Here is a 12,442-nt window from a genome sequence, read left to right on the forward strand (position 1 = left end):
TCAGTGTTCATACTATGTGGTTGTGGAGCCTCACCTGCCACCAAAGAGCTGCATGCCGAGGAGTGCAAATACGAGAATGAAAAGGAAAAGGAGAAAGATGAGGGAGATGATGGACTTCATAGAATTCATTAGTGACACAACCAGATTTCGTAGAGATGCCCAGTATCTGCAAACACAAAAGATTTCCATCACTTTTTGAAGATACAAAAACTAATAAGTAAATAAATAAATAAATAAATAAAAAGCTGCAAGACTTTGAAGAGAGGACATTCTAACTCACTTGGTGATCTTGAAAATCCTCAGCAGACGCAGTGCCCGCAGGACACTGATGCCAAATGAAGTCCCGGGTCTAAAGAAACCCCACAGAACTTCAAAGATACTGCCAACAATCACCTACAAATGACACAGACTAGTAAAAGTACTGAAGTACTTGTTTTGCAATAAATAATTATGTGGAAGTACTAACACTGCAGTCAAAGCAGTTGAAGGAAGAGTGAAAGTAAAGTCGAGGCCCCAAACTGTACATCTTCAGAAACATCTCAGTGAGAAAAAGGGCGAGGAACAGGAACTCTGCATAGTCTAAAAACAGACATTTATGTTTATAAATAAATAAATATTAAGTAAAGTCTACATAGTAAATCTTGACTTACAGAGAAAGTCAGACAACCACAGGGGCTGATTGTGATGAACAATAGCCACACACAGTGTATTGAGAGCCACCAAGCCCAACACTGTCCAGTAAAAAGTCTGTGTTTTCACAACACGACGAATGGAGATGCGCAACAGACGCTCTTTTCTACGAAAATATGCCGTGGGTCCTCGCTTTGAGCTCCTGATGCTTCCTCTAGTCATGGGCAGGCCTATGAAAGGTAACTTAAGTCACTTAGCTGAGACAACAATGTCATGGCTCAGTATTTTGTCGGTAACATATTGCTCAAGAGTATCCTCTCACCCAAAGGGGAGATGTCACCATACTGTTCGTCCCCCATCTGCCCACAATGGCCTGAGTCCACACCTCTCCTCTTGATGGTGGTCGCTCTCTTCAGCACTGCAGACACAGTAGGTTGAGTTTTCACATTGTCGTGCTGTGTGAAATCAGGCACATGCTGTAAAGGTAATCACAGAGCTGACCTCTGGGCATGTTCTTGTGCTATGATACATACTAAATCACTACAGTTGGCCAGTCTGTATCACCACTGCCCATGAAAAGCCTGTGCATAACCCTCATTTCATTAGTAGGTTCGGGCAGTATGAGGTAATGAAAAAATAATGATGAAATAATGATACAGTGCAGTGGTGGAGATCTGCTGCATGCTAATGAGCCTCAAGTTCTGGAAAAAAGAAAGTTAAGCTTGTTAGCTCTCTGGTTGAAATGAGAAATTATATCTTAGAGCATCCTTAATGATCTAAATAAATAAAGCAATTATTTTAGCAAAATGCAGTCTCTTTCAAAGCAAACCATGAGGGTCCATGCAGAGTGTGAGGAGACAGGCTGTACAGTGCACACATGCCAAAGTGGGCAAAGTGAAAAAAATCCCAACCTTAATTTGTGCTTCTAACAATTATAAATGGTCAGTAAATTGGATTTGCTTTTTGTTGATTGTCTTTAACAGGCATCTAATCAAACAGACACATATGCACCCATCGTAATATACCCACTTCACACACAGTCTGCAAAGCTGTTCTGTGAATAACATTGTCTTGTGATGCATTACTTATTAATTTTCTTGATATAGCAGTACAATAGAGTAAATATACCCAATAAAATCAGTCTGTAAAACAAACTGTTAACTGTTATAATATTTCATGAAAATAAATCTGCAACACTTGCAAAATGCTATTTCATGGCCCAGTTCCTCACTTTGTACACACAGTCTTGCCTCTATATATTCCCCTCACACTCAGATGATCTGTAATGGAAAGTGCTATCAGAGTCCTCAGGTTTAATGGAGTGTGCTGGTGCAAGTGGGCGATGAGGGTGAAGTCAGTGCAGAGAAAAGCAGAGACGGTCCTCACCGTAGGTACCACCTGTACTCCACTCTGGGAGCCTCCTGAGAGCTGCCAATCAATCCACATTTAATAAAAAACCTGCTATTTCAGCAAGTACAGGTCAGTGTAGAGTTATGAGGGTCAGAGCAGCCACTTGGCTGTCTGCAGGTCACCGCTCTAATGGCACTGAGCACTATAACAGTAACTAGCATCTGAACATCAGGATCAACGTAGCAGTGTCTACAGTTGTAAGTGCAATATATATATATATTTATATTTATGTTTCTTCATCTGAATATATTGAAAAGAAAACATTATAAGTATGCCATTTAATCCAAAATACTAGTTGAAAAGTGTAATATGTACTCTGCATTTCTTTTTAAATAAATGTATATTATCATTTTATATTATATAATGTTATATTTTCAACTAACTGTCTAAATATTTAAATTTGATCCAATGTAGTTTTTCACGAAAGAACATTAATGAAAGCTGGAAAATAAACATTTGTATTTTCTCTGTACTGACTTACCATCAAGGGCTGAAGGTCCCGGGTTCTTATTTTCTTCAGCGAGCATCACCTCCTCTAAAAAAGAATTGAGATTGAGGCATTTCTGTTTTCGATCAGAACAAATCACAGACAATGGCTTTAAAAACAAGATTGGTAAGATTAGGCTTGAAGCTTTAAGTGAAACATTGATTTTCCTTTTCTTATCAGTGGCCGAATGTGCCTTAAGAATGAATCCACCTGCTCTGTCGATCCATGCTCTGTACCCGTTCAGCTCCCTCTCGATCTGCTGCTGCCGCCTCAGCTTCATGAAGGCCCGGCGGTTCTCTACTCTCTCCCTTTCCTTGGCAAACTCCCTGTGGAGACAAACCAAACCAAAACACATTTGAATTCCTCCTCAGTGAGTGCTGTGCTTCGTGGTCACGAGGTATGAAATTATGAGGCGGAAAAAGACACAGGGACACTTGCTCTGGTATAAAAGCTGCCCCAGCGTCTCCCAATTAACCTTTCTCTGCAACTAAGTGAGTAAGTAAGTAAGTGCTTTAGTTGTCATTGTATAAGCGTACAACGAAATTGTGTTCAGGTGTTAGTCCTGAGCCACTGTCACTGAGTCGCATTGCCGCTGTGGGTCAACCTGACCAGCATGTTTTTGGAGGTCGGGGAAACTGGAGCACCCGGAGGAAACCTGGCTGGCTGCCTTTGGTCTCCTCTGATCCTCTTTCATCATCTTCTGGGAAGATCTTAGCAGATAATCTGTTTTATTCTCCAGTGAACGAACATTAGCCAACACAATAGAAGGCTTGAGTGGCTTAGCTGTGAGTCTTGTCCAGATACCTCCTCGTTAGTCAAGTTTTTGCTTCCTGTTGCACCTCTTGTGACACCACCACTGTGCTGGTGTGGGGGGCTCTTGGTGCCTCTTCAGTGTTTCAGAAGAAAAAATGTGTTGGTCTCAAATGTCTTTAGCTCATAAGCTAGCTGTTTGTTTAATTTTTAAAAAGCTGCTTTCTTCAAGACCTTCGTATGTCTGTGTTCCACAGTAAACAATGTGGAACACAGACACCACAAATGCGAAATGAAGTACGACTTGATTAACATCCAGTGAAAGTGAAATTACATCATGTCATTAGGCCAATAAAGCCCCTGCTGAAAATGCATTTAAAGGTTTTTACATTCCTGCTGTTAGAGAATTTTCTAGCAACTGCACAGTCTACCAAGGACACCTCTCATTGTTGGCATGATGAAACCATCTGTGGCAGGCGTCATCTTAGCCTTACAGAGGCCTTCTGCCACGCACTAATCAATGGGGCTTGGCCAAGTTGTCTCTTACAAACCTTACTGGCGTTCTTGGCTCTCTTTTGATGCCACCTCGAGGACTATTTAAACCTTCTTGTGTGGAAGCATAGTTAGACTTGAATGACCAATACCACCACAATGTGTCGAGAGTTCATGTCTCAGGGTCCTGTACTGATGAAAAACCTTCTCCTCAGTTAGAATCCAGCGTCTCCTGCCTCTCATTGCAACTCTACATAAGGTCTTCTTTGAAGAACATAAACTATCTCAAACACCTGCTATAGAGCACAGTGTGGGAGTGTTTGACACGCCTGCATCACCAACATGTTTGCCTTCAGCTAAAAGCAGTTCAGCTCTGTGGCCCATTTCTCCATGAAAATCTTCTATTCAAAGCTTAAGCGGAAAACAGGTGTGTAAATAGAATCATCAGTGGATTGCCAAAACGCTTTTGTCACGCGTCCAGCAAAAGGGAATCCCTTAAGATGAGTATCCCAGAAAATCACATATAGTATTGGACCTACCCGGAGAGGACTCCCAGGACCAGATTAAGTACAAAGAAGGAGCCAATGATGATGAGTGGGATGAAGTAGAGCCAGTTCCAGCTTGGACCCAAAGCATCGTCCGTCTAAAATATAAAATAAAAACAATGGAAAGGGTAAGATGAGAGGCACACATTTAATGATTTTTTTTATGACATTCTCGGAATAAAATGTTTTCTCCATTCTTATAATTGTTTTTGGTTGTAAAGCAATACTTTACTATTACATACAAACACCTTCAACAGAGGACACAGGTTTAAGGTGTTTTGAGCTACATTTTGTAAATCAAATGTAGGGATGCACAGTAAAAGTAAATACAATTGAAACTGCAATTTCAATGGCTGTAATTAGCCAATCGCAAAGACTGCTATTACTCAGGCAGTACAAAAATATGTATGTGCTAGTATAATAATCTGGGTAATTGGAGGTGTGGTTAGGCGAAGGCGGGGTGGTTGGCCGTGAGGAAATGGGTTGGTTGAGGCGTGGTCCTGCTCCTGAACCTAGTCAATAAAATATTAACTCCATATATAATTACAATTGCAATTACTGACAATTGATATTTTTCCACAACTGAGCAAAAAGAACGGCCCTATTGAATGGACACTTAACATGTTTCTGCCCAGATTTTTTTTTTTTTATGTAACTTTTGCAATTCTTTTATTGAATCACATTTTCCTTCATTTGCTGGTTCAATGGGTTGTCTCCGAAAAGCAAAAACAAAATCTGCTCTAAAATGATTGGAGTCCAGCAGAAGGACTTAAGGCCAAACAAATCATGAGCCAATCAGAGCACATTCTGTCCTCATGTTGCCGCCCTCTGGGCTGCAGGGCTGTAATGTGCTGCAACTAGGAATCATTATGTGTTGTCTTTCATACCTTCAGCTAATAAGCTGCTAAATAAGGATGAATCCCATTTCTAAGCAGTAATGAGTCATCTTTTGATCGATCATGGCTCCAGGTTTTTCTAATGCTGCTGACGTATTCTATTTGAATGTTTTATTCACTATGTATTATGTATTGTATTTATAAGATGGATGAATGTGTGGCTGGGAAGCTGCAAATGAATTGCCCCTTGGGGATAAATAAAGTTTTCTGAATCTGATATGTGATGCAGCATCAGTACAAGTCAGTGGGTGCAGTGAGGTTTGCAACTGGTGAAGCACATGTAGAACAGACTCCAATACAAAGTGAACAAAACCCCCCTAAAGTTTGAAACACCTCAGAGAAATATAACAGACTGTTTTTTTTTTGTAGAAATGTGTAGAAATTTCTTTCAAAGTGCAGTTAAAGTAAAATTAACAGGTGATAAAACATTTGGGCATTTTTAACCACAAAGCTCATTAAAATCATAGGAAATCCCTATCATGATCATCATTAGAAAAATAATGTTTTTATAAAGTTTATTGCATATTTCTTGTTTAGTCTGTATTCATATTATTTTTGTTTTGTTTGTTTTTCCTGATGGCTGGTGAGGCACTCACTTGCCTCCCCTGACCGCATGTCACTGGTACTGCCTAAGTCCTCTTACATTGTAGAGCACCGCCGTCCAGCCCTCCATGGTGATGCACTGGAACACAGTGAGAACGGCAAACAGGATGTTGTCAAACTGAGTGATGCCGTCGTTGGGGCCAATCCAGTTTTTGCTGCAGTTGTATTTGGCCGGACACGAACGAACTCCACACGGGAAGTCAAACTCAGACGAATCCACCGTCTCATTCTCTACACAAATGGAGAAAGCCAAGCTAAATTAACTTGAAAACCTTGAATGATGGGTAAGAATCTCTCTCAACACCAATGGCTTGATACACCTGCTTCGTTATTTGCGTGTGATGGGAACAGCTTGGAGGTTAATGACAGCTATGAATGTGCAATGAGGCATCGCAGCACATTGTTATTTCTAATTTTACAGGACAGCGCAGGTTTGATGGAGTCTCAAGGTGCAGCTTGGAGAATCAAAGCAGATGTGTGTGTTGAGTTGCCTTTACCTTTGCTTTTACTTTTACCTTTAAACGAGTGAAATGGGTGACTCTACATTTTGGGCAAAGCATCTTTCAGTCAGAATCTCAGAATCCTGGCTAAAGAGACAAGTTTCTTACTGTGGCTTTCAGGAACACAAATAATTAGTTTGTCTATTTACTAGGGCTTGGTTTTTATGCTTTGTGGAGCTTTGTGTAGAAAATCTCCCACAAGACATCAATCAATAATATAGAATAGGTACACTACGTCTTTTGAGTAAGAAAGTATTAATAAAACGACAATGATTAAAATAGATCTTGTACCTTGGATTCTTGGGTCTGGAGTGCATGTGTGATGTAGTTTCCCGCTGTAAAACTCCAGCCCAATGATGGCAAACATTAATATGGCAAAGAACAGCAGCAGGCCAATCTGCAGCAGAGGGATCATGGCCTTCATGATAGACTTCAGCACAATCTGTAAACCTGCAGGAAAGCCACCCAGCACATAAATATACAGTTGAAAGCATCTCCAAAGCAAATGGATTTACTATAAAAGATATTTACTCGGGATGCCTGAAACCAGCTTTAGTGGCCGGAGAACACGCACTGCCCTCAGGGTCCGAAGATCGACTGAGATATTCATGTACGATCCTGTTGCAGCAAGGATCCTAAACAAAGACAAGGAAAGCAAACAGTAAATGAATGTCTACATTTTATTGAGAGCAGTGCTGAGATGCTTTGTTATTTTGGGGCTTAAGTTCTCATCAGCAAGAGAAGGATGTCTTTGGGGCTTTCGGCGATGTGGGTGGATGGCTGTGACAACAGCTATTTAGGATGCAGCAGAGAGAGCTCCATCTGAGGCAGCAGGACTCCCTTAGGCCCGTGAGACGAGGAACTAACTTTGAGTGACCAGTGGCGCTCAAACCCCACATGTTATTTGGTATGTCCTTCAAAAGCTCGACTCTTACTCTGCCTTGTATTGACACATGTTCAACTATTGGCCTTGCTTATCTGTACAGAGAGGAAAGAATATACTAATAATAGTGATTGAAGCAGAACCACATATATGTAGCTGGAACAATATTAAAGGCTATTATAGTATTACCGGCCATGAAGTTTATTGGTCATTTTAATGTTTAAAACCAGAGCACCCAATATTTATTTATTTGTTCATTTATTTATTTGATCAGCATAGCAATAAAAACATGTCTCACAGAATGAAAATAAAACTATAAGCGCTCAAACAAAGCTAAGTGAATCCGCTGAAAAGTGAAAAGTCTTGTCCAAATCAATATATATCAGTGACAGTGAACACGGTCCATGTCCAATACAGTGAAGTGTGGATATAGTGTTAGATGATGGTGTGATTTGACTTAATTAACAGAGGAAGAGGCAGAAAGACTGAAATAGCTGCCCATTATTTCCACAGATAGGATCTTTGCACCTAACTATTCCCTCTTGTATTTTCCTACTTCCCCCTTTTCACCTGGACACAATTCATCCCAGCTGATTCTTATCACCCCATCACATCCTTCTTTTTGTGCCACCATCGCTCCTCCGTCTCTCCTCAAACCACGAGTCCATCCGACTGCTCTTCAGTTGTTATGGCGACTGGAAAATGGTGTCTGTGTTTGGTGCGTGACCAACAACTGTCAGGAGTCACACACATTAAAATGTTAGATCTATTGTCCTTTTATGATGTCCGTTCTTTTGTCAGGCCTGCTCTATTTGATGCACACGCCTAGGAGTCACTTACTACAATGTAATTCCTCTGTCAAAGGAAAAAGTATAATTTCAAAACATGTTTGTGTAAGCTCTAACGGTCCATAGTAGCGAAGACCATATGCAGCAAACCACTACAAATACAATTTCCTCTTTTCCTCGCGCTTGCTCGCTTGTTTTGTCACTTTGTCTACAATCACAGCCAGGCTTTGGCACCAGTGAAGAGGAGCCTGGCGAGATTAAGTGGCAGATGCTATTCAACCGAGGGAAGCTAAACACATGGCTAATTTGGCAGGCTCATAGTGTAAAAAGCCACCATTACTGCAGGAATTATTCATGCTAGTTTTATTCAGATTCTACCATTCATCAGCATTTCCCCACCAAACAGAGGCTGAGACTCACTGTCCACTTTGTAATGGATCACTTAAACCCATGTGTCCCGAGCTCGAGCCCCTGGTCACAGCTGTCACCGGTGATAACTGAGTAACAATGACAGCAGTGGCAGGTCCTGGAGTGTGACCAATGTGTCATGACAATCCAGTCCAGCCCCATACGCTCATGTTGTGACATATTCTGCATGCCACTGTCACTGAAAATATGGAGAGGAACACACCTGACCACTGTAGCATAACACAGTTACTGATCACGCCACACAAACAGTAAGAAAGTGTTTGTAGAATTTCATCAGAGGCTCAATTGGAAAAGATGTCATGTCTTTAGCTTAGGTCACTGAGAAATAGCTGTGTTTTTTGGGGGTTTAAATAAATAAAAAAGGTATACTGTGTAAATAATGCTCCCATTGCTGCTTTTAATGTGACCTTGATAAATTCTTGATGTGTAATAGTTTGGAAGAACACATTTCAGTAGATTGCATCATGATCTGAAGAGAAGAACTTTGTAGAAACTCACACACACAGTACGTGCTGAGATAAGAGACAGCAGTGAGATATAATGAGTAAACTTAACTGCATATCAGCATATATGCAGGTCAGAAATGCCTTTTGAAGGACTATCTAATGGCCTGCAGGATTTTTTCAGCTATCTCCAAGGGCTACACTATTTTGGATTTTCTTCTTTTTTTGATAGAAATATAACTGCTAAACTAATACACGATTTACATGCATTCCAGACTATGTTTGTAAAGGTGTTGACTATGGGGTTAACAGGTTTGAAACACAATCACATCCTATTGAGACTATTGATTTGGCTGTTTGTCATACAGTCATGTTTTTCACAGTCTTTACACTCTGGTAATTTTCACCCTTCAGATATGAGTAGACTGTGGTAACTGTGTGCTTTATACAGCTGAAGAGTGAATAAGTAAGTAAGTAAGTAAGTAAGTAAGTAAGTAAGTAAGTCAGTAAGTAAGTAAGTAAGTAAGTAAGTCAGTAAGTAAGTAAGTAAGTAAGTAAGTAAGTAAGTAAGTAAGTAAGTAAGGAAGGAAGGAAGGAAGGAAGGAAGGAAGGAAGGAAGGAAGGAAGGAAGGAAGGAAGGAAGGAAGGAAGGAAGGACGGAAGAAAGGAAGGAAGGATAGAAGAAAGGAAGGAAGGCAGCAAGAAAGGAAGGAAGGATGGAAGTAATTAAGGAAGTATGGAAGACAGTATGTAAATAAGTCAGTAAGTAAGTAGGTAAGTCAGTAAGGAAGGAAGGAAGGAAGGAAGGAAGGAAGGAAAGAAGGAAGGAAGGAAGGAAGGTAGGAAGGAAGGACGGACGGACGGAAGGAAGGATAGAAGGAATGATGGAAGTAAAGAAGGAAGGAAGGAAGGCAGCAAGAAAGAAAGGAAGGAAGTATGGAAGGAAGGATGGAAGTAATTAAGGAAGTATGGAAGAAAGTAAGGAAGGAAGCAAGTAAGGAAGGAAGCAAGTAAGTAAAGAAGTAAGCAAGAAAGGAAGTAAGTAGTAGTAGTTTGCTTTTAAAAACATCAGCAGAATCAAGCAAACGTAAAGAAAGACATAAATGGACAAATAAGTAAATGCATTTGCCTTAAGTGACCTCCACCGCTGCCCGTCTCCTGCAGAGTTTAAATGGGATTTTCTATAGGTCAGACTCCTTGAAGTTCACACCGCGGAGAATACATAAACACTTATCTGGGCTGAAGTGGGACAATTACAAGAAAGTAAATCACCTCTTCACTGACTACTACAGCAATTACAAGCCGTTAGTTGGCATTTATTTATGCTTAGGAGTCTATTATAGCGATTAAATACGATACAAACAGGGCTTATCAGTTTTTTGCTCACTGGCCTCAGTGTTTTTTTTACAAGCTCCTAAATATTTTATTACCCTCTATGTATTAGTCAATTCAACTGGACAACAAGCTAGTGAGAGTGAAAGACTTGGCAAATCTACCAGTGTTTGGCTTACAGTTACCACTACACTAAAATTACTAAGAAATATGTCAATACTCAATGAAGAAAGACGTATGTGGGCAGCACGGTAGCACAGCGGTTAGTGCTTCACAGCTAGAAGGTTCGATTCCCATCAGGGACGGGGCCTTTCTGTGTGGAGTTTGCATGTTCTCCCCGTGTCTGCGTAGGTTTCCTCCGGGTACCCCAGTTTCTCCTACCACTAAAAACATGTACAATTGGACAGGATGAATGAGAGTGTGTTTGAGAGTGCGCATGAGGGACGACGTATGGAAATTAGCCTAGGCTTGTTCATTAACTTGCACTCTCCCTACCAAATAAACCAATACATAGTGGTTCAATACAGTCTGTTTACCATGTCCACAGCCTAAGATCATAAGTGTAGGGATCAGTTTCTTATCTTTCCCTTCAGACTTAAGATCGACACCTGCAGAGAGCAGAGAACAGAGAGCCTTTGCAAAAGTGTATCGAGTTCAGATCCTAGTTTGAGTATCAATATCTCAATATCCATTATGTTTAATCTAACCCCCGCTTGAAAGAAGCACATTTTCTCCAGTTCGGCTTCACCCGAAACTAAAAGCTTCTTGAAAAAAAAAAAGCATCATAATAGCTGCGATAAATGATGAGGGAGAAATTTTCCGCAATTCTTATAAGCCTCTGTGTGCTTTTGTGTGAGAGAAACAACCGTGAAAGGCCACACAAGGACAGACTCTGCTTGGTTAGACAGTCAACGTCCTCTTCTTTTAATTAAACTCACTGCACACACCCAACCATTCCTCTAATCCCGCATTATATCACAAGTCATTAGCTATACACAATAGACACAGGTACCTAATTATCATATAGTTTCTCGTCTGGCAATGTAATCCCTCACCAAACTTGACAGACTTGTGTAATTATAGAGACTTGACCTGGAGGTTGCAGGACCAGAGCAAAAGGGACGCCTGACTCGGGGCGGGGTTATCAGTTGTCACGGCAACGGCTCGTAGGGACAGCACCCATCCCGCTGCGTCTGAACTCATCCATCGATCCGAAGACAGATGGAAAGTATAACAGGATGAGACAGTTTAGTGCGTTATTAGAGCAGCATTATTTTGTCTGGAGCTCGGAGTCGTGTCGTCAAAACAGCTAAGATTTCAAGCTTTCATAACAATAAACCAATGGAGAATTTTAATTGTAGCATGCTGGAGTTATTGTGCGTATAAAAGCATGTAGAAACTATGAGTTAGATGGGTTCACTAGTAGAGACGTGGCAGTGTAGCAATATGCACAACAGCTCTCTTGTTTACTGTTGAACAATGATTTGGCTACATTAAACCAATGGAGGGTATATTGTCTTACAACAAATACAATGAGAAATCTGTAATTCAGTTATATTTTAAAAAAACTCATTTGAAACGTCCATTTCTGTATGAATAGCAGATCACCTCTCAAGAATTAGTTGTAGTAAGCAGATTTATTATTGGCACGATCCCCTCGATTTAGATCTTCAGGAGGACAAAGAAAATAGACAAACCAATAACGGTCATTATTGACATTCAGAGAGAAAACTGCCTCTGAAGGCTGTAAGAATGCTACATGCACAAATGGAAAAAGGCACCAATTAAAGACATACGCATAATTGAGGCAAGCTTTCATTTTCAGCTAAATGGAATGCAGGCAAATCAATGCTAAACACACTCGTGCTAATCAGAACGAGTTTGGTGACAGATTTGGGGCTTTAAAGGGGCTAGATGCACGTTGGTCATTTTTATGCTCACTACTGCCACCTCAGGTCTTACACGTAACTGCAGGTTCTATATTAAACTCGCGCAAGATGGCACTTCGGACCCGAATTAACTCCTTTTTGAGTGACAGTGCAGGATCTTAGAGGCAGTTGTGGTGAACAGGTCTGAGCTCATTCTACACATTAGGACGTTGCTGGACATGCACGGGGAGGAAAACACAGAATTTTAACATTTTAAAACTCCATATAGTCCCTTTAACTGTGTTAAAGAAGAACTAAGTAACTTGTTTACCATAATAAATTATTTTCATAGTCCTTCTGGGGGTAATGCAAGTGTTAATGGGTTG

The 12,442-nt window shown here is 40.6% G+C and overlaps 1 protein-coding gene across 1 annotated transcript in view; it reads right to left on the reverse strand.

The window, feature by feature from the left end:
• cacna1ea (calcium channel, voltage-dependent, R type, alpha 1E subunit a) overlaps positions 1–12,442 on the reverse strand; it is a 65,158-nt gene that overhangs the window by 20,931 nt on the left and 31,785 nt on the right. The window contains exons 6-17 of the mRNA XM_079575218.1: positions 6,845–6,948; positions 6,605–6,763; positions 5,854–6,044; positions 4,309–4,412; positions 2,738–2,853; positions 2,522–2,575; positions 2,017–2,058; positions 953–1,048; positions 651–860; positions 467–579; positions 281–393; positions 35–166 (exon numbers count right to left, since the gene is read on the reverse strand). Of these exons, the coding sequence (XP_079431344.1) occupies positions 35–166; positions 281–393; positions 467–579; positions 651–860; positions 953–1,048; positions 2,017–2,058; positions 2,522–2,575; positions 2,738–2,853; positions 4,309–4,412; positions 5,854–6,044; positions 6,605–6,763; positions 6,845–6,948 (1,434 nt within the window). The remainder of the gene's footprint in view (positions 1–34; positions 167–280; positions 394–466; positions 580–650; positions 861–952; positions 1,049–2,016; positions 2,059–2,521; positions 2,576–2,737; positions 2,854–4,308; positions 4,413–5,853; positions 6,045–6,604; positions 6,764–6,844; positions 6,949–12,442) is intronic.

The sequence above is a fragment of the Gobius niger genome (assembly GCF_951799975.1).
Source record: "Gobius niger genome assembly, chromosome: 17".
Classification (NCBI taxonomy): Eukaryota; Metazoa; Chordata; class Actinopteri; order Gobiiformes; family Gobiidae; genus Gobius; species Gobius niger.